General features: G+C 40.5%; 1 protein-coding gene across 5 annotated transcripts in view; it reads right to left on the minus strand.

The window, feature by feature from the left end:
• Window positions 1–22,594, minus strand: part of IGF1 (insulin like growth factor 1) — a gene marked incomplete at its 3' end in the record, with an annotated part of 71,602 nt that overhangs the window by 13,236 nt on the left and 35,772 nt on the right. For 2 of the 5 annotated variants that reach the window (XM_080659953.1, XM_080659951.1), the window contains exons 3-4: window positions 5,529–5,710; window positions 3,980–4,031 (exon numbers count right to left, since the gene is read on the minus strand). In XM_080659953.1, the coding sequence (XP_080516079.1) occupies window positions 3,980–4,031; window positions 5,529–5,710 (234 nt within the window). Of the gene's footprint in view, window positions 1–3,869; window positions 4,032–5,528; window positions 5,711–22,594 lie in introns of those variants that run through there. The other 3 variants (XM_080659952.1, XM_080659954.1, XM_080659950.1) reach the window with 2 other exon arrangements.

The raw sequence follows: 22,594 nt of genomic DNA on the forward strand, positions 1-22,594 counted from the left end.
TGTGACTTAAAACTAGTAAGAGTTGGAGTTCATGCTACAATTAAATTTTCCTCAGACACCATGAAATGAAAACACATATTGCATTTGATTTTAACTGGTTGAGAAAAATGGTGGTTTCTGAAAGTTCATTCTATGACCTAAAAATAAAAGTTAAGCGATTCTCACATGGGACGGCCGGGATTCTTTTTAAGATATAATTGTTTGTAGAGCTGGGTTCTTTGGTTGGAAGGGGTCTTAGGTCATTCAGTTCTCTTTTCCCACCATGTGCTTGAAACCAACTCCCGCATCACTGAAGAGTGTTGGCAGCTTAAGCTTGAAGTTTGGGGGATATGAGACCTACTTCCACTTGAGGAAATCTATTTCTTTTTCAGATGGCTCTATTTTTTTAGAATGAAGTAAAATCTATTTTTTTAGAATGAAGTAAAATAATATTAACAAAAACTCCAATAGTGCTTACTACATACCAGGCACCAACTTGTTCACTATCATATATATATTTGTACACACACACACACGCGTGCACACACACACACACACACAATCACACAATCTCAAATCCTCACAACTGTAGATTCAATTAGATAAATTCAATCAAGTAGATTCCAACTGACAGATAAGGAAACTGAAGTACAAATAAGTTACATCATTTGCCCCAGGTCATACCACTAGTAAGCTAATCAGCATTTGAAGTTAGGCAGTCTGATTCCACATTCTCTACTCGTAACCCACTACATTTTACTGCTTCTACAAGCTTTATAATTCTCCTTCATGCCTAGTACAGAGGTTTGCCCATTGTAGGTGCTCAATAAAAAATTTTTTTCAACAATCTTCTTGCAGGATCCTGATTCTTTACACATTCCCATAAGTTTTTCACATAATCATCTATTTTCTCTAAGAGAAACAGTTGAAATAGTAGAATTTTAAATGATGGCTACTATTCTGCCTACTGCAAGAAAGCATTGAGGGGACTAATAGTTACATAACATTTGCTGTAAAGTACATTTGATTTTAAAGGTGGCAGATGCCACTTTTGGTAATAGGTCCTTGAATGATTTCAGTTGAGGCTAGAGAAGGAAATTGTAAACATGCAACACTTATGTGAGCACAACTCCTTTGCTCTTTCTTTCTTTATTCTGAACTTGCCTCACTATCCTGCGCAAAGACGAGAGGAATCATGTCATCTCAGCAGTGCTGTGTATTTTTATAGATGCCTTTCTACCTCTATTCATCTATCTAGATTACCCATTTCATCCGTCCATCCAACCAATCCATCGATCCATACAACTTTATATACCATGTATCGCTAGGTGCTTAGTATTGATACTAGGAAGGGGGAGATGGAAAGACAATAGCAGATTCTTCCTATTTACTTAGTTCATATTATTCTGAAGTCACATCTAGCCATTCAAGATAATTGCTTTAGAGTTGATAAAAACCCATTCCAAAAAGAAGTGGGTTTTAATCCATAATCTGGGAGTTAAACATTCTTTAACCTGAAATTTCTATTGCTTTTTTTTCCTTTTGATGTCCTTGTCTTCTTTTTGGATGAAGTTCATCATTGGGTGTAATTATACTTTATCCAAAGTCTTGATTTATAGTTGACATTTATGCACTCATCAATGAAAGAAGGAACAGATAATTCTCTAAGGAACCTTTTCATAGGACATTAACTGTTAATTCTTCTGCTCAACTGTGGTCCCTTGAAGAGCCATCTGTGTTTGCTGGCTACTTTCAGATGATAGCCACAGTAAGCTGTGTCTGAGGCTGGTCGTAGAGCATGATGTCTTAGCAGGAGTACTCAGCATCTCCTGGATAAGGTGGCTGGCCACATGAGCTCAGGCACTTGGCTGGCTTTCTTCTGCGCTGATAACCCAGGATCCACATTGCAACCACAACAGCAGTGGCTTGGCTTCCATCTGTGGCTTTGCTATGCTTCCGATGGGACCTTTTTCTCCTAGATTGAGCCTTGGGCATATCCATATATTATATAGCCTGAATTTTCAGTGAACCATGGAGAAAGAATGGCCCTGAAGTAGAAGGCCTGGAAGGGAAATGAAGGACCAGGCAGAAAGGAGGTTTCTTTATACCACGACATCTTCAAAGTAACCTACTTGATGAAATCTTTGCTTCTTGGTTCTTGGTTTAGTCATCTTCTTTTCCCAAGGGTCATCATTTGCTTGGCTGTACACTTACCCTCTCTCAACTCTTATAATCAATCATTTGGATGATCTTGAGACTTTTTGCTTTATTATCTGTGAAGATCCTAACCTACTGTTTAAATCAAGGAAGGTGAAGGAGAAGATCTCTGAGACCTACATTCTATGATTCTACTGAGCTTTTCTTTACCCTCAGGGAAATCCAGCAACCCTGCTCTCATTTACTTCCTTCCTTCTGGTGGGAAAATATTAAATTAGTGGGAGACTTCATGTGGCCACTTTTGCACCATCTTTTTCTTTTGGAATTCTTATTAGTCCATGTTGATTTATGTGCTATTCTCTGCTGGCCAGAAGGAGGGCATCTTAGAACCCAAGCACATCTTTACCCATTTCTGGATCTCAGTATCCTTATCTTTAAAATGGAGTGATTGAACCAAATAATTTCTGAGGCCTTTTGCAGCTCATAACATGGTCCTAGAATTTCCATGGAGCTGAAACACCTAAGATTTCAGGTCTAAAAATCTAGCGGTATATGTGTGTGTTTGGGAGAGAAAGTAAGAGAGAGAAACAGAGGAACAGAGAGTATTCTAGGAGGTGGAATCAGAAGGCAGTAGTCACATATCAGAAGTCTCCTGTTATGGTCTGGATTGTGTCACTTAACCCAAAATTTACATGTTGAAATCCCAACCTCCAGTACCTCAAAATGTGACTGTATTTGGAGATGGTGAGTCAACGTACAGGTAATTAAATTAAAATGAGGTCATTACACTGGGTCTTAATCCAATATGACCATTGTCCTTATAAGAGGGAGAAATTTGGGCACAAAGATATGCATAGAGGGAAGATGATGTGAAGGCACAGGGAGAAGAAGGCCAATTACAAGCCATGAAACAAGTCCTGGAACAGATTCTTCCCTAATATTTCTCAGAAGGAACCAACCTGGCCAACATCTTGATCTTAGACTTCCAGGCTCCAGAAGTACATGAAAATAACTTTCTGTTGTTTAAGCCACCTAGTCTGTGGTATTTGTTATGGCAGCCCTAGCAAACTAATACATCTTTTATGTCTGATTCCAAAGTGCAAAAAAAAAAAAAAGGTTCAGTGACCTTCTCTCATAGGTTACCTCACAGGCCTCACACGCCTTTAGGCAAATACTAGATGCCCTTTGGCCCAAACCTGGACTTGATTAAGACATGCAGCCTCCAAGTTTATTGAAGGAAAGGAAATCTGGGAACTTCTATGACACAATTCAGACTTGTGGAGAATTTGGGGCTAATGTTTAACTCTGGACATATATTGACATGAGTAACTCTTCTATAATAGATTAACACAAAATTTTTAAATGTGTACAAAAGCCTTGATTTTGTAATCTTAATTCTTTTATTTAATTGTTGTTTTTTTTTTTGTGGGGAGGAAACTAGGGCTTATTTGACTCTTTTATAATATTTGTTCTTTTTTCATTCTTGCCACTGCCTTTCTTTGGGCTTTCTTAGGAATTACTTGCTTTGTTTCCATTTTCTCCACATTTAATAGCCACATTTTATAAGAGAATCCTTCAATCCTTCCATCACAGGTATTAGCTAGCTCCTCTAGGCTACTGTTCTTCATTTCCTCTATAGCATTTCCCACTTTTTTTGTATTGCTGTCTACTTCTCTCTCATCGTCTTTGCCCCTCTCTGCTCTTCTCCTCCATTTTCCTTTTTGCTTCTGTGTTCAGTTTCTAGCTCCAGTCTCCCTCCTCTGCTCTTTCTTCTTTCCTTCCATCTGCTGACTTGCTTCCGTCCCCTCCTTCTGTTCCCCTCCTGGGTGTTTCTTTGGCCCACCTTTCCTTCTCCTCTGAGACTTCTTTTTCTTGTTGGTAGATGGGGGCTGATACTGTAAATATCACAAAAATAATGTCATTGAGAACAGGTGGTCTCCTTGGTGTCCCAGAAGACAGCCTGAGAGTCAGCCCAGAATGCCTAGGCTCCATAGGATGCGGGAGATAGCACTGGTGTTGGACAGGTGTCTAACCTCAGTCACCAGCCCCAACATTCCAGAACTTTGGGATTCATCTTATATCCCCACACTCCACCCAACTAGAAATTGAGAGGCACTGGGTCACCTGGGAAGAAAGAGAATTAACCTGCCTTCACCATCCCCAGCACAACTTTCCAGTCTCATTCACCTAAAAGTAACTTCTGTGGTGCTTGCTCCCTGACCATTGGCTGCTGTGTCCTCTGAACACCAAGTTGGGCCCGGTCTCTTTCCACCCCTCAAGGTAGCTCCCTGGAGTCACATCTTTGCTCAGCCCCATGGTCCTCCTCCAGTCTCAGCTGCAGTTTATGACCAGGAAGTAGCAAAGGTGTCATTGTAAACATCTTGGCTTCTCATCTTGGGCATTCTGCACTATGCTAGTCTTGGCTCCAAAGATTAAAACCACAGGTGGTATTTTTTGTTTTGTTTGATTTTTCCTTTTGTCAACAGAGTCCCCACGGAAACACTTTCCTTACTCAACCTTCCTCTCTTCTTCTTCATTCTTCACCTTCTCTTTAGTTCTCATTCTTTTTACCTCATGACTAAAACGTTAATCACTTATATTAACTTGTTTACTCATTCATTCATTCATTCATTCATTCATGCAATGAAAGTTTATCAGGTGACAAACGTGCATCAGATGATTTACATGCTTTTGATGGCAGATATAGTACCTCTAAGGTTTGTTTAAAATCTAGCTTTTAAAAAAGACACCTGCAAATTTTGGTCATTAGAAATTTCTAGGTATTCTTCGAGCCAAACAGAAATTTCTATTTTTAATGTTTTTCTTTAATTATGTTTGCCACTGGATGTGAATTTCAAATAGTTCCCATTTTAGAGTTGTGCTTTATTTTACACTTTTGAAGAATACCAGGACCTGAAAGTTTCCAGGTTTTGTTCTTAATTACAATTATGACAGATGTTAACACTTGCCCAACAGCTGTGTTGTGCAGACACATGGAAAGCACTGTATGTGCAGTAAGTTAATTCTCACAGCGACCTGATGAGGTAGCTATTACCATTCTTCACCACTTTCTGGTTATCTGATGGTCCAGAGCAGTGCAAAAGAGAATTTGCAATGCGGAGTGACCAAAGGGATGGATATCTAGGGTGAGAATGGAGCTATTTTGACCTCTAAGACAAAAGACTAAGCCTTAGTACTGATTGTACTTCATTGGGCGATATATGAATATAACAGTGTTTACCTATTGCCTTTTAAAGTTTAATTAGTCCTTTGAAGTGTCCTATAGGCTTGGTTTCTGGTTCACTAAGGGGACATAATTACTGTTTGGCCCACCCACTCGTATATGACACAGATCTCTTGAGGATGGAGGGAACCCACTCCAGCTGGCTTACCTTCTGAGCCTTGGGGACATCAGTGTGGCGCTGGGCACGGACGGAGCGGGCTGCCTTGGCAGGCTTGAGCGGGGCGCAGTACATCTCCAGTCTCCTCAGATCACAGCTTCGGAAGCAGCACTCATCCACAATTCCTGTCTGAATTGCCCTCCGATTATTGGAGCCATACCCTGTGGGCTTGTCTGTACAAATGAAATGCAGAGTGGCCTGGCTTTAGAGTGGAATATTCCAAATTCATGGTTCCATCTAGACTCTGAAGACTCTCTTCTCCCCATGCCTAGTCTTCCCACACATTTGTATGTGAACGTCTCTTTGAAGCTTCTCCAACAATTCCTGTCCCTATAGACCCTTCTGGATTCTAGTATGTCTCCAGGAACCTGTATCACACTCATTTACACTAACTCATTCACAACATACTTTGTGTTAGTTCTCCTGATGTTCTCAGCAACCTTTAGCCAAAAAACTGTATGACCCAATCCTAGCCTTTCCTTATATATTGGCTTAGTTGAGAAGCTGCTAGGGATATTAATTAAAAAAGGACCATGTTACCTTTTTAGAAAATTTGCATCATTTTTATGTGCAGGATGGCTCAAATACTTGCTCTTTTGCGTAATTGCTTCCACTGTATGAGCATCAGTGAGATTTTAAATCTAGAAAAGACTCCTACTTTCCTGGTGTGGAGGCTGAAACTGGGGGTTGGGAAGGACTTGCTATAGGTCATTCTGCAGTAAAGGGTAGAATCAAGAGTTTAACCCAGATCTTCTCGCTGCCAAGCCCAAGCTCCTCACAGAGCCTAGAAGAACTGTTGCACAACTCTGGACAAGTCATTGAAGCTTCCTGAGCCTCAGTTTATTCATTTGTAAAGTGAGGTTAATGATATCTTCCTTGTGAGGGTTGTTTGAGGATAACATGAGATAATACATGGAAAGTACTTAGAGTATCACTAGACTCATAGTAGGTCCTAAATAAATATTGGGTTGCTTTCTCTGAGCACCCCTTCCCAGGATCTTACATGGTTTGTGAAGAAGCAGTGTTACTGTTGACTGCATGCAGAAACCTTGGAACTTGGAATTGATGACAATACCAATGTGATAGGGCTCCCTCTCCTGTCACCTCAGAGAGACCAGGACAATCAATTCTGTCTTCTTGTAGAATAATTATTAGACTGAGACAGAATGAACTAAACGTCCACCTTTCCTGTGACCTGGATTGCCCATAGGGAACACCATGAGTCAAATTTCTCTTGATATTTGCAAATCAATTAGACTTCTTTACTTGGCAAGTAGGTTTTGGTGTGGTTTCATTTTGTTTTGATTTAAGTACACTTTTCCTGGCTCTAGAATGAAAAGAAAGGGCAAAACAAGCTTACATGGACCTTAAAATGTACCTGGATCCTTTGTAAGCTTTTTGTCGTAGCAGAACTTTCGTTAAATCGAATCTTGCTTATACACCAATATATAAAACAGACGAACGTAAAAGTGCCCCGAGTCAGGCAGGGGGAGGGGGACCCTGTCTCAGCTTTCTCTCCTGTCCCTTAACTCCCTTGGGAGGTTGGGGGGAGGGCTGGTTTTCTCCACTGACATTCAGATTTCATGGTGGAAAATTTATAAACCATTGATCTAGAAGAATCCAGTTAATCAATCTGACATATATTCCATCTTAACTCCTGACACAGGAGACAGCATTATATTTTACATATAAAAAATTGTACATTTGCATAATAATGAACATGTTCTTTAGGATGCAGTTTTGAAAGTCAAAATCCACAATGTGTATTTTGAACCCCCAGGGTCATGGCCCACCACCAGATTAGTGTGGCAGCCTTGTGGCTTGAAGGGCCTTGTGGTGGCATCCTCTGAGAACTCAGGTGTTTTCCCGGGGTTTGGCACAGGAGCCTGGGGATTCTTCTTCATAGAAGGCAGGTGTATTATCATTCTTAGGGCAGCAGAGGGTAGTAACTCAGTGAGGGTTCAGTTTGTGGTCTCTCTAGGTGGGGTTTGCTGCTTTAGCTGGGGCAAACCCTATGGGCTCCTTGTGGAGTCTCAGCAGGGTTTCCATTTGCCATGGAAGATCAGCTAGTGTAGATGACTCAGTCTATAAAATAGCTGTGCTTTTTAGGTCCACAGAGCAATGAATTCAGGGAAAGAGAAATTTAGGACTTTTTCTTTAATGTTCCATAAAGAAGGTACCTTATGTCCATATTTTTAAAAATGTTGAAACAGTGGTATAAAGACTTGGATTTGGCTATAAATGCAGCTATCAGTTATCCTACCACAATCCTAGAAAGATGTTTTTCTTTGTCTATTCATAGTGTCTACAATGGACTGATTGTACTTCATTGGGCGATATATGAATATAACAGTGTTTACCTATTGCCTTTTAAAGTTTAATTAGCCCTTTGAAGTGTCCTATAGGCTTGGTTTCTGGTTCTATATCAAGATATTTAATAAAAAAATAATTTCTTGCCAACTGAGAGGCCACAGTTGAGGGTCCAAGTTTTGCCCTTTATCTTCAAATGCCTCACATTACTTCTTTTTCCAGAAACAAAATAAAGGCACTTATTGCTATGGGCCAGTGGTCGGCAAATTGCGGCTTGCGAGCCACATGCGGCTCGCGAGCCGTGGTTTGCCGCTCTGTTGACTAATGAGTTTGCCAACCACTGCTATGGGCTAACACTAGAAACCCGATACAATGTTGTTTACTAGAAAGGCAGTAACATAATTTGCTCCAGTATCAATTTTGGAAAAAAAAGGATTTTTAATGACCTCTAAATTGTAGCTCTGGTCATTATGACTAATTTTTAAATGTGATAGAGTGAATTGTTTTATCCTTTCTTTTAAAAACTCACCATTAGGCACTATGCAATTCTGCTACAGTGGATGGAATCAGAACCTGGTAGGTGAACAGGCTTAATATATATTGGCTTAATATAAGGGAAAATTTTTCTAACAATTTGGACTCAAAGGTTTTAAAGATGGGACAAACTTCTTTTAAAAGTAATGAATTTCCTATTGCTGGAAGTAGTTAAGTAAAGGTGGTATGACCACCTGTGAGAGATGCAAGGACAGTATTTCTGTTTTTTGTTTTTTTTATTGTTTGAAGTATTACAAATAGTAGTACATATGTCTCCTTTTTTTTTTCCCCATTGACCTCCCCCCCGGCCTCCCCTACCCCCCAGTACATGCCTTTACCTGCCCTCCCCCACACTGTGTCTTGTATCCATTGGTTATGCTTATATGCATGCGTACAAGTCCTTCGGTTGATCTCTTACAGCGCCCTCCCTGCAACCTCCCCTGCTTTCCCGCTGTAGTTTGACAGTCTGTTCAATGCTTCTTTGCCTCTGTATCTATTTTTTCCCCCATTTTTTTCCTTTAGAAAATCTTGCCTCTGCAGACTAGAAATAAACATATAATAACAAAAAATGTTTGAGTCCCAATTTCAATGTCCAACAGTTCTGAGTCCCCGTTTTAATGTCAAACAGTTCCTGATGTGTACATGTCAGCAATGATATCTGGATGGTGGGCACATGGTGGCAATGCAGGTCCGGCGCTCTCTGGGAGGAATACTGTCCTTGCATCTCTCACAGGTGTTCATACCACCTTTACTTAACTACTTCCAGCAGGAAAAACAGGAATACTGTCCTTGCATCTCTCACAGGTGTTCATACCACCTTTACTTAACTACTTCCAGCAGGTCCTGGGCAACCTGCTGCGACACACAGCTGCTGACTGCTAGCGTGGCAAGGCGTTTTGAACACAGTACATGGTGCTATTGTTCTTTCTAATCCAAAGAATCTGTAACAAGTGAAGAAATGCAGAAGAAAACCCATCCAGGCCAAATGTTCAATATGGTTGGAAGCCATTTATATTGTCTTCAAGAAAGAGGTTAGAATACTTTCTAACTCAGAAGATGAAAATTTATTTTCTTTTTATCATTTGAGCTTCCCCAAGATGCTCAAAACGTTTTTCTTTACTTCAGGGGTGGAGAAGGTCTGGCCTGGGGGCCATATGAGGCCCTCAAAATCATTTGGTCTGTCCCTGCCACAGCATTAGGGGTGAGTAAATTTAATGCTTGACCAAATATAGTAGGCTCATTTTAAAGTTGATAATTTTGTAAGGCCCGCATATGATGTTATACATATCATCATGTATTTCTGCCTTTGGCAGAAAAAAGGTTCCCCACCCCTGCACTTGCTGCTAAAACAAAAGACAGGTAACTGGGATAGTTCCTTTTGCAGCTAGGTACAGTCCCAGAGTTCTGTCCTACTGGCATCCTGAAGTGTCTATACACTCACTTGGTCATTAGAGTGAATAGACATTTATAAAAGTTGGCCATTTAACCTAGGCCTTGACTTGTCTTATCGTGTGTGTAGTCACAGTGCACTACTATATCTTGAAAGTTGGCCAACAGACAGAATTCCAATGGTTAAACAGATGGCTTCTATAATAATAGCATTTCCCTTTAAATAATGCATGATCAGTGGAGTAATTCAATAATCGTCAGGGCAAACTTGCTAGTTACAAGGATTTGGGGCAGAATTGTGGCATCATCAAAACCACACCAATTAGCTGAGTTTCACATTTTGTCCGGGTTGCAAGCTCCTTGCTTCTTTCCATCCCTGAAGGAGAAGGTGTAGTGCTGAGAGTTCACTGGGGTCATCACTTCTTGAGCAGAGAGCTCTAGTCATTCATCACTGGTAAAAATGGTGCTACCTCTACTGGTGCTACATGTGGTTGTGTTTCTTCCAGGTTTCTGGGAAGGCAGTTGGAAACTTCTCCCCTTGTTTATTGAGAACGCTTTAATTATTTTAATTTTGCCACTAATTGAAGAATGGGTATTTAAATAATGGAAATGGAAACATTTTCCAAATAGGGAAATATGCAGTTCTGAAGATATGTACTTAATCTTTGGGTTCTGAGGAATAAAACTATTCTCTAGAAATTGCTAACAAAAGGAGGTTCTAAATTTGATCATATTTTGAAAGCAGGAAAAAAGAAGTAAGACAATTCAGGTTGGATTTCAAGGGCTATTTCTAGAAAATTCACAGTTATGAAAACAGAAACCACAATGGGATTATTGTAAAAAACTAATTTGCATTTAATTTTGATTAATGGAGGCTTGATTACATGACCAAATATTACTGTTAAAATCTTTAGAAGGCAGAAAGTTAGGTGTCCTGCACCAACTATGTATCCATAACTTCCAGACATGATGACAACTTAGAAGAACTGTGTATGGTTAGCTTCTTAGCTCAGCATTGCTCCATGGACTACCTTATCTAATAAAAATTTGCTCAGTTGACATAATTTTGCATGGGAAAGTTGGGTAAAATGTGAGTAATTTTAAAGTTGTCTCCACCTTAGCATTTCAATTGCTATTTTCATTTCTGGTAAAATAAGAATCACTTCTCAATATTTCTTACACATTTTGTGGCTTTCTATGGAAAACAGGACTCCTTTCATGAATTTCTAATAGAAAGAAAATTGTGATATGACTATTATCCAGACCCAAAATGTAATACTACCTTGAATGGTTACGATTTTCTGAATAAATAGGATTCACATTTTACTTAAAGCCCCTTGCTAAGTCAATACTTCACCTTTTAAAAATTCTATAGAAATCACACTTGTGTTAAAACATGTGCTTAGTAAGGATAAGAAAAGAAGCTTTTGCTGCTGTAACTAGCCACTCATTATGCACTTAGATTAACGTGAGTATGTACACACACATATTCAAAAATATATCAGGAGTCAAGGGACTTACCATTAGTATCAAAGCTACTGCCAAACACTGTGAAATCAGAATTGGTTTGGGAGAAGTTTTTCTAAAGTATATACTTATTGCCTGCCTTATACAGTTCTAACAAACTCTGTACATTTATACTTTTTTGCAGAAAGATTTTTCCAAGTAAGACTGACCTTTGGCATCTGTAAAAGTGAGCACAGAAAATGTTCTCTCTTCTATGAACTGCATGTCATAAGCTTTTCTTGAAAACCTATCAAATGTAGGCATCGATTTCACTTTGGCCCTTGTTAATTTTTAATTGCCAGTGTTTGCTGGTCCAACTACTTCTCAATTGGACGAGGACATCTTTTCTAGGAATCATGACCCTGTTCAACCTGCCACCACCCCCAGCAGCTGTTTCACAGCTACTAAATGCTCATAACCCAAAAGACCAAAGTCCTCCCATTGCCCAATCAATCAATGTTTGTATATCTTTGGGTCTAAAAGGAATGAAGCAGAGCTCCAGGACATTGCCCCTTTCTTCAAACCCTCCTTCCTTTTGGAAGCTCCAACTCAAGGGCAGGTGTGAAAATAGTGCTATTCAGTCTGCCTCTGTCTCCAAAGGCCAGGTGCTTCAGCACAAGGCCTAGGGACAATAGAACTAGAGATTCAGAGGAGAAACATGACTGTTTTAGGACTCTTTGGAGAAATGGGCCGACAGAGTGGGAAGCAACATGATGTATTACTTTAGCCTGATATAATGCCCTGGAGGATGAGCCTCTTGCCAGGACAGCACAATTTACTAGCTTAGGTCTGTTTCCAGGGCTTGGAGGAGATAGACATAGCCAACAAAAAATTACACTTTGGCAAGAAAAATGCTTTGCTGGACAGAAATGTTGTCCTAAGGGAATGGTTTGGTTTATCAACATCTAAGGTAAAAGATAATCAAGTGCCAAGAGGTCATTGTTATGTTTGAATTATTTCAGTTGGGTCTGGTCTATAAGATAGCTACCACTTTCTGGTTATATGTCTTCAATTATTTAGAACATATTATAAGAATTGAGTATGACCTGCCTGTGCCATCTGTCATACCAGTGCAGGAGGCAATATGTGGAGTGACTGAAAGCACAGGTTTCGGAGTCAGACAGACCTGGATTCTGCCACATATTCACTGTTCACCTTGGACAAGGCACCAAATCTTCTAAGACACAGGTCCTTTTATGTAAAATGGACATAATAAGAGTAAGTCCCAGGGCTATTGTGAAGATTATATGAGAATGTATGTGAAGTATTTTTCACAATGTCTGGTATGTAGTAACTCTAAATAAATGTAGCTATTATTATTATTATGGAGTTGAGTTGGCTAACACAGCTAGCTGGGCAGGTATCCTCTTCCTCTCTTTCTCCTAAAAATTCACACTTTCCAAAATTTTGTTGAAAAAGATGGCCTTTCTAGGTAGAGGAGTTATGTTCTCCATGAAAATGAATTAATAACGTCTTTTGAAAGGATATCCAAGCTTCATGTTGTATATAGGGGTGGGCAAAAGTGGGTTTGCAGTTGTAATACAAATAAATAATACAATAATCAATAATTAATAATGCAAGAATGAGTGACCTCTGTGATTCATGTACTCACCACTGGAAACTGTTTCCCAACCCCCTATAGACTGCCCTGAATAGTTTAATCTGAAATAGACACTTTATGAGAATGGATCCTCCAATCAAGTCAAACAAGGCAAAGTTACATGGGCTCCTCTTGACCTATTGTTACCTTTATTTCTTCCAAATAATCCACTGTCTAAAATAATTGGGTTTTCAGGATTAGCATCCATTTGTTTATTAAAAATTGCTGCGACCCATGGGATGGACAAAATACAGGTTCAGAGGGATTTCCCAATCACTTTCAACCAGCCTATGTCTTTCTCTGCTCTCTCCATTTCACGGTGCACCTCTTTCTTTTCTTTCCTTCATCTGTTTCTTCCAGTCTCCTGCTATTGGTAGCCATTGACCATTCTTTTTATTCACCGATAAACTCATAGGCAAAAGCTCATGCTAAGTGACTAGGCAGCTCATGGTAGACTAGGAATTAGAGTCTAGTTTCCTCCCTGGAATGACTGAGAACTAAGGCCCTGTCTCCTGCCAACCATGCTTTGGGGATAAGCAGCTCCTGAGTATACAATATCACCAGGCCCTCGTAATCACTACTCCATCTTGGACCCACGCCAGAATGGGATGAAAACAGACCATAAGAGAAAGAATAAGAAGGGATGTTGAGGAATCACATACATGGACCTTGGTTATCTCATTTTTTTTTTTTTTGAGACTGTGACGGAAATTGTAAGATGAGTCTGGCTCCAAGCTGGAGATTGTAGCCATGCCACCAGCATTATCTCCTCTACTTACACTGTTATTGTTAGTTTACTCTTTCAGATATGGGAAGAGATGCCTTGTAGGCAAAACAGAAGGCCCTCATGAATAGAGGGGAACGCCCCTCTTTCTGGTGCCACAAAAAGATGAATCAGCCAAAGGGGCATTAAACCACATTCTCTTTAATTTTAGTTTCACTCTAAAGTCTATCATTTCTCTTTTCTTTGCAACTTGGCACCTGCCCTGTGTTCTCCGGGGCCCTGCTCCCTGTCAGTCTCCTCACTTGGGCCTCTGTGTTTTGCTTCGGGCGCATCTGGAGATTTTCCCAGGGGTGGGTGTGACACGGTCAGGATGGCAGGTTAAGAGGTAATGTCTGCCAGGGCAGTCTGGTGTGTCTGAAGGGAGAGATTCAGGAGATGGAGGCCCCTGAGGAGAGGCATCTGGGCCTGTGTCAGGGGGTGAGCTGTCGGAAGGCAGCCTCCACAGCGACAGAAACTGTCCTTGGCACTCCCACAGAGCAGAAACAGCCCGGGTCAGTGACACTTTGAGAGAAAGCGGAGGGAGGGAGGAGAGGGTGGGGAAGGCATTGCATGATATAAATAACTGCATGCTGTGCACTCCAGTGCCAACTGGGTTGTGTGTGATGCCCTTTCATGCCGGTGTGTTGGCATGGGGACTGTTTCTAGAGCACCTAGCACAGAGCAATATGCAGAGAGGGAATGACAAGAAGGCAATATGGTATATTGACAGCAACGGTGGATTCCAGTCCCAGATCTTTCATGTGAACTCACTAGTCACCCGAACTCTCTGAGATACAGTCTTCTCATGTAGAAAACCAAAGTACTAGATAATAAGATCAAGCACTTCTTCCAACAATCTGACTCCAAGGATTATCTGGATGGTTATGCTACCCACTTTTAAAATATATATATTTTTTATTGATTTTAGAGAGAGAGGAAGGGAGAGGGATAGAGAGATAGAAATATCGATGAGAGAGACACATTGATCAGCTGCCTACTGCAAGCCCTCCACCAGGGTTTGAGACCGAAACCTGGGCATGTGCCCTAACCAGGAATTGAACCTGGGACCTCTTGGTTCATGGGTTGATGCTCAACCACTGAGCAACACCAGCTGGGCTATGCTATCCACTTTTTAATCAATAAGGTATATACGGTATCTCAGTGTTTCTCCCTAAAATGAGGGTGATACATAGAGAACAGAGGTTCCATGAAAGAACCAGGAGTTTCCTCTTTGTCGGGTTTAATTTTAGATAAAAACAAGATTCGTGGGCTGAATTTAAAGAAATCAAGGATCAGTGTTGAATTTGGTGGGGGAAAATGTACAATATGGGAGGTAAGTTGGAGTAAGGGGAAGGGATAAGACCATCTATGGGGATTGCACAAACCCGCTCAAGACAGGATACATGTGCAATTAGGAGGAGGATGAGAAGGATGAAATTCATTGGCTGAAGCTCTTAAAACAGTAGAAAGAATCAAACTACATGTTGAAAACCAGGGTCCTAAAGGCTTTGAGGAATAAGAAAAAGTGATGGCCCTCACTTGCTTGGGTGTTTGGAAATGAGAATGCATGTGAGAAGACACTTTCTGGAAATCCCTGGGCCTGACCTTTGACCATCACACTCCCCAAAGCTGCACCTTCAAAGATGAGTAAGTGACAAGCTCTAGGAGGGGCGTTAATATTGTTGACCAGAGTGTTGAACTTCCTAGCGCTCAGTGAGGCCAACATTTTATTTCACTGGTTTCCTTGGTGCCTGTCAATGGTATATGAAGCTTCTGTACAACCTTCAGTTCCTTCCAGGGGGACAGATGTATATTTTCCCTTGAAAATTTCAGCTATGACTACATGTTATCTCATCTCCAATGAAGTAAATGTGCTTCCAGGCAGGTCATCATCTCTGCCATTGGTACCCAACTCCTGCCCAGAGGACAAAATTAGAAGATGACCATTTTAAACATGGCTTTTCAAATGCTACTCCCCCCCTTTTTTTTTGTAAAATAAACTAATGGTAAGGTTATCAAAATTTTAAAATCTGTACAAGGAGTTCTCAAACAAGTTTTAGTATTATCAAAATATCAAGCAAGTATGCAGACTAAGACTGAATGGTTTATTTAGAAAGTGACTATATTATTTTAGGATATAACTTTTCCCTTAATTTTTGATTGCTTAACATGATCAAGAGACTTTAAGTGCTTTGGACATGATAGCAAACTCAAAGTCTATTTAAGAGGCTTCTTAGTAATCTGGCAATCACGGAGCCTGTTAGCTTTTAGCCACCCTCCTACACCCCACCCCCAAAACTATTATTTTTCTGAACTAAAGAGGTGACTATGCAAAAGAAGAAAGAGAGGTTTTGGTTCAGTTGCAGCTTATCTCCAGGCTAAATCCTGTTCTCATCTTTATTTCATCTGGGACCAATATAGTGCTTACATCTCCGAACCTCATTAAGTGCTTTTCAGCAAATATTATTATCAATCAATAAAATTCTCTGATTCTCTTATTTCACTAAATTCAACAAATAAAAATATTTTTAGTTTGTGATATTGGCTGAAAAAATCAAACTCTATTTTATTTTTTTCTTACTATTCAAACATGCTGTGAATGACCACATTGCTCTAGGGCCCCACTCTGAGGCAATGGTCACTTGCCTTCTAGCTAGTCACTCACTTCTGTGAATTTCCTTTCTGAGAACTGGGGACACTTGCCCCAGCAGTCATTTTCAATTTATCACAAAACCTCTGCATGGTTGCAGAATGAGTTAGCTTCATTAGGAACAAGCAATGCAAGGCCTAATGTGCCATAGAGCTGAGAGGGTCCTTTGGGCCAGGAATACTACTTACGGGGCATCTTATTTCCCTCAACACTTGCTTCCTGTCTGCTCTCTTTGGCTCAGATCTGTGTTGGGAAGTCTGTATGGAGGGACTGTTTATGCTAATATTTAGGCATAATTAGCTCTGTGCTAACCAGCTGGAAGTGAAGGCCCAAGTTCAGGGGCGAAGTGTTCTCTTCTAATGGACAGTCTTTTATCAGGGCAGCCTCCTCTCTTCCCAGACTCCCAGTAAGTACAGATGCTCTTTGACTTATGATGGGGTTACATTTCGATAAATCCATCATAAGATGAAAATATCTTAAGTTGAAAATGCATTTAATACTGCACTGAAGAGTATCAATTGTTTACCCTTGTAGTCATGTGGCTGGCTAGGAGCTGTGGCTGGCTCTGCTGTCCAGCATCATGAGAGAGAATCTTACTGCATAACACTAACCCAGGAAAAAAACAAAATTCATAATTCAAAGTACAGTTTACCATCATAAATTTGAGAAATCATTAAGTCAAGCCATAGTAAGTCGAGCCATAGTAAGTCGAGGACCTTCTGTGCCTGCTTCCTTGTAACCCCAGTGCAAGCCTCTCACACCTGTGAGAAAGGAGAATATCACATCTATGGGCCTCCAGATGGGTATGGTCTCCACCACGATGTCAATTAGATGCAAATTTGTATAAAAACTACATATGTAAACCATTAAGTTGATGAGAAAAAATGACCCATCAAGGTCTTGTAGCAGCTTCCATAATAGGGATGGACAGAGAGAAGTGAAGATTTTGACTGTGTAATAGGTTCTGATAAGAGAGTGTAGAGAGAGCTACACATATCCTCATTCCTGAACTGTGCATTGGAATAATTGGCAATGACTTGTAAAGAAAAGAATAAGAAAAAGGGGGCCATTGGTTTAGAAACATTTCAATCTACTTCTAAGATTTGCTAACTTATTGATTTTTTTTCTTTTCAAGAAACTTCTAGTCCTTCTCTTCTTCCTCTTCCTTTGCTTCTGGTTCAAAATGAGACTTTGGTAAAGGTCACTTGTGAAGTCTTAGCCTTCTAGTATCTTCTCATCGAACCAGTGCTCCCACCGTTCCCCGATATCTGCCCTTGGCAGGCATTTCCTGTAATCAGACTATGAATCATCATAAATTCCTCAAATTTTTTCAGAACATCTGTGCCTTCTTTCGCCACATCTTTTTTTTTTTTTTTTTTCTGGCACTCAACAGGCCACAAATCACCCTGAACTTATCTTTTCAGGCTGTTGATGTCTCAATACTCTCCTTTCAATAAAAAATTCTCCTCTCGTCCTTGTCTGTGGCTTTTGGCTTCCCAGCCTTCTCCCCGTTGTCTGGGTTGGTCATCTGTGGACTCGCCAAGAGTGTCTCTTTCTCCTAGCCTTCTATCTGAAATTACGCATTTCTTCAAATATCAGAGTTTCTATGCAGACCGTGCTACCTGGTTTGAGCATAATTAAGCTCCCTAACAGGATTTTAACATAGTAAGGTGACACTCCTTGCAGTAAGAACACTTGAGAAGTCAGAAACCTAGAGGATACTGATTAGCTAATGAGAGAGAAGAAACTATAAAACTATAAGACAGAGTTTTATCCTAGGTGCTCCAGAGAGTGCCAGAAAGACCCAAAGATAAATAAAATGAGATTGGAAACTTTTCCATTAAACACAAGTTTCTTCTGAGATTGAAATGGGGCATTTCATTCTTCTGTTCATTTTATATTTAAACTTATTTATTTGACATTTAGAACAACAAGGGACCTTGCAATAATACACTACCAATATTTCCCTTTGTTGAGTACTTTCTACTAAGCTATTATAGCAAATATTACTTTTCATGTCTTATCTCATTTCCATCCTACAGCAACTACCTGGAGTAGGCATTATTATTATAGTCATCTTACATATGAGGAAACTGAGGTTTAGCAAAGTTAATAACTTAACCCAAGCCAATATCTAGTAAGTTGCAGAGCCAGTTCATCTTAAGTTGAGGACATCTTAAAAGTGGGGGACTTCCCAGGTAAGGAAAAGTCTGAAGTTGACACTGTTACTGGGATTCTCAAAGGTACATAATGCTAATATCCCTGAAGATAACAGTGAGGTCATCTGAGTCAACCCACAAAGCCCAAGGTTTGAGCATGTGCAGTAGACAAGAGTTTTCTCCTAAGTGCTCCAGAAAGTGCCAGAAAGAATGTCATGCATGGCTTTTGCCAGAGAGAGAAGTATGTGTAATCTTGCCATTGAGGGCAAAGCTGGGTATTGAATGCTCACTTTTCACCCAGTGCACTGTGACTCTTTGCAGTTTCAGAAGGAACAATTGGCTCCATCATGCAGCCAGAACAGCTTGTTTCTGATCTCCTTGAATTGCACTAAGCTATAAAAACCTTATCAGAAATTGAAATATAGACATTTGACCCATAATCTTGGCATCCCAACAAATCAGATTATCTTCATTTTTCTAATTTTTTTGTTTTCATCCAGATGCACACATTTTGACATAGCTATAGTCCTAGCCTAAATTTAATGTAGTATTGTTTCTTTCACTTAACAGTATATTGCAAGCATTTTTCATATTGCTACATAATCTTCATAATTATAATTTAAAAGCTACAGAATATTTTATTGAGTAGATCTGCCATCATTTATTTCTTTAACTGCTTTCCCATTGTTAGACATTTAGGTTATTTCCAGTTTTATCAGGATTTTAACTGACATGGCATTGTCTCTGTGCACATAACTTGCTGCCTCTTTGAGATCATTTGTAAGAATTAAATCCCAGGAGTGGAGTTACTGAGTCAAAGGATATTATCAGACAATCCTATTTCTTCTTCTAAAGGTTAGTACATTTAATATTTTTGATGAAAGCTCACAGTTTTGCAGAAGGACCAGAAGAGAAGACCAAAGGACCAAAGCCGAGAATTATATCCAGATTTTCCACCAGGACTAGAAAAGAGACAGCCAAGGTGGAGCACAAACAGGAATCTCACCTGCATCCCATGAATGAGAATAAAAGAACCAATCTCTGTTTTCAATTACTAGTGCCATTTCCTCTGAAAGAAACATGGGTGTAACCAGAACTTGGGCTTGGCATCCAAATGTTTGCCAAGTAGAAGGGAAATGAAGGAAAATGAAATTGATGACAAGAGACCCTGATTCTTAACTTTCAAAATCACCAAGTACCTGTCGATTTTCTTCTCTGGAGTGGGAAGAGGGGGAGCCCAAGGAGCCAAGACAGCACCACACCCCATGGATGGAGTGGAATCTGTTAAAATATCAAACACTCTGCATCTATGCACCTACTGAACCCTCTCTGGATCACCAGGCTTCTGCCCAATTTACTGTCTCTCAACCTTCTTTCAAAGGGTAATACCCTGTCAATCTGCCTCCTCACCCAACTCAAAATTGGCCTCACTACATCTGTCCCCCTTTAGCCATAGTTCTCTCCTGCTGAGAAGTCATGCAATCCCTACTGTTTATTGAGCACCTACTATGTTCTAGAAACTGCTCTTAATACTAAGGATCTGAAGTGAACAAAACAGACAAAAATTGAGATAACAGGTCGTTGTCCCTTTTATAACCCTGATGTCTGTGATAACCTTAAAGGAAACTGTAGTGCGGAGTTGCTGAACTCAATGGTTCAATGACAACTGCCCAGAGCAATTAAGTCCGAGTTTATCAAGAGAAGTTGTCTTTAGGTCCCCGTGGGAATTCTTGTCTGAGGACCTCATTCCCACTAACTTCTCTGGAGGTGTAAAATGATTTCTTTGTGCATCATAAACTAGCACTAAACTATCTATTAGCCTTTATTTTCTGTTTCATGATGACCGGCCCAATTCCTCAATTTGATTTGAAGCATCTTTGGGGTAGAAACTGTGTCTCATATTTCTGTATCTAGAAGCACAGCACTGGCCACTTAGCAGGCACTTCATAAATGCTCACTGGTTAGTGGATTGAAAAGTCAAAAACACAAACAGTACACAGAGAAACACAATGTAAAGAAATGTTTACAGTGGAAAGAAAAACACCAACATCAGCCAGTCTCTGTGTCTGTTTCCTTTCTCATTAAAAGGGTATGATAATACTATCATATATCTACCGGGTTGTGCTGTGTTAAGGCACATAAGGGCTGGGAACCACTAGGGTCACAGAGGAAGCACTCAGACCATTAATAGATTAATCATGAGGCTGTGTGATGAAGTGGTTAGAGCGCTGGCTCCGCCATTTCTAATTATGTGGATGTGGTTAAGTTACTTAACCCAAGAGTTCTCATCTGGAAAGGGGAATGCAAACCCACCTCACGAGTATTTGTGATGAATGCATGAGTAAACACTTACCAAATATTAGTTACAGTTACTCAGCAAAGAGTCAGTGAGTGAATAGCCATTATGTGCCTGAACTCAGGGTTCAGACTACAGATGAGGACAAAGTGCTTCTCCCCCACCTTCCCAGAGCTAACTTCAGAGAGGGCCGGGCAGTTCACAAGTTACTTTCATACATATTCTGCCCTTCAGTCATTTCAACAACCCATTTCGGAGGTAGATGGAATTATTCCCATTTTATAGATGGGAAAACAGAGTTTAAGTGACCTACAAATCTGGAGGTTCCTTTGATTACAAATGGTAAAAGTTCTCCACCCACATACTAGTACTTGCCTCCTAACCCCCAAGCAAGGATGAATTTCAGGTTCATTGATCTTTGGGGTCTCTGGAAGCAGCCAGTGCTTCTCATGAGCCTGCCTTAGTACCCTCTATAAGGGCTGGTTAAAACATCATCACTGGGCCCCACCCTCGGAGTATCTGTATCAATGGGTCTGGGCGGTGCCTGAGACTCTGCATTTTCAACAAGTTCTCAGATGACGCTAATGCCTCTGTGATGTGGACGTCCAACATGCGTGTATAATAGATGATTAAGTAGCAGAGCACTAAGAACAGGCCAATGAGGACTGCAGTCCTGGGAAAGACCTCTTACACTTAAAAAATCTCCAGAAAGACTTTGTATCTCTTTTGATAATTGCCTGATACAGGTATCCATATGTTTGTCTAGTAGCAGAATCAGTTTTACTGCAAGAAGGAACATAAAAGCCAGAATCCTCCAAAGAAACCAAACTGAAATGAAAAACACATGTTGACTTTTTTCCCTTCCCTGCATTTTTTATTGGCACAAGTCTGTGTCATCCTGACTGCCAGCTAGCACCTGAGGACAACAAGCTAGGTCACAGGGAAGGAAATCAGAGCTTTAGCAAATTCTCTGGCCAAATGCAGAGCTAGGAACACAGGGATATCCTATGATATTGAAAGCTGCCTTTGCTAAGTACCCGGTTCACTTTATTTTCAGGCTTTCAAAATTGCCAGGTGGGTATTTAAGCCAGTCTACACAATTGTCAAACCTAGTTCAGAAGACAGACTCTTTGAGAACCCAAATCGACCTTTTCTGTGCCTTCACCTTTTCTGTAACCTCCCAGGTGGAGTGGAACAGGTCGGGTGGGTTTTTGGCACACCCTCAGGAACACATCATCAAAACATCCTTTCACGAATCATTCAAAACTCATGGCAAAGGAGACAGAAAGGAAATACAGCACTGACGATTGCCTATAGAACCGAGGTGGTTACATAAACCAAGGACATTCAATTTTGCAAAAAGGAAAAAAATCATAATTTGTCACCCAGACTACACGTAATCACCAAAATTTCTCCAGCATGTGGCAGAATCAATGCTGCAGAGGAAGCAGAGTTAATAAAGCCAACTGCTTCCATACAGGAGAGGCAGGAAGAGGGCAAAGGCTGCTTCATTTCCTTGTTTCTTCTCTGAGCCCTTCTCCTGAGACTGTGTGAGGCTCCCATTGCTTTGAATCAAATGGTGCCCTGCAGGCAGGAAATCCATATTGGGAGCACGGGAAGGGAAGCTGGCTTGGCAATTATAACTTTCCTCTAGGTCCCTGTTTCCATTTTCCATGAAAGAAGGAGTTGGGTTTTTAATGATTCCCTTTCTAGTCACTTCCTTTCAGTTGCTTTGCTAGGTCATTTCAGCACACGCCTTCTTCACAGACCTATTTCTGGAAAAGAGCGGAGGGACAATGACCTCATTTGCTAATTGGGAAGCCAAATGGGTATCCCCAGTGTTGGCGGGT

This window comes from Plecotus auritus (assembly GCF_963455305.1).
Source record: "Plecotus auritus genome assembly, chromosome: 3".
Taxonomy (NCBI): Eukaryota; Metazoa; Chordata; class Mammalia; order Chiroptera; family Vespertilionidae; genus Plecotus; species Plecotus auritus.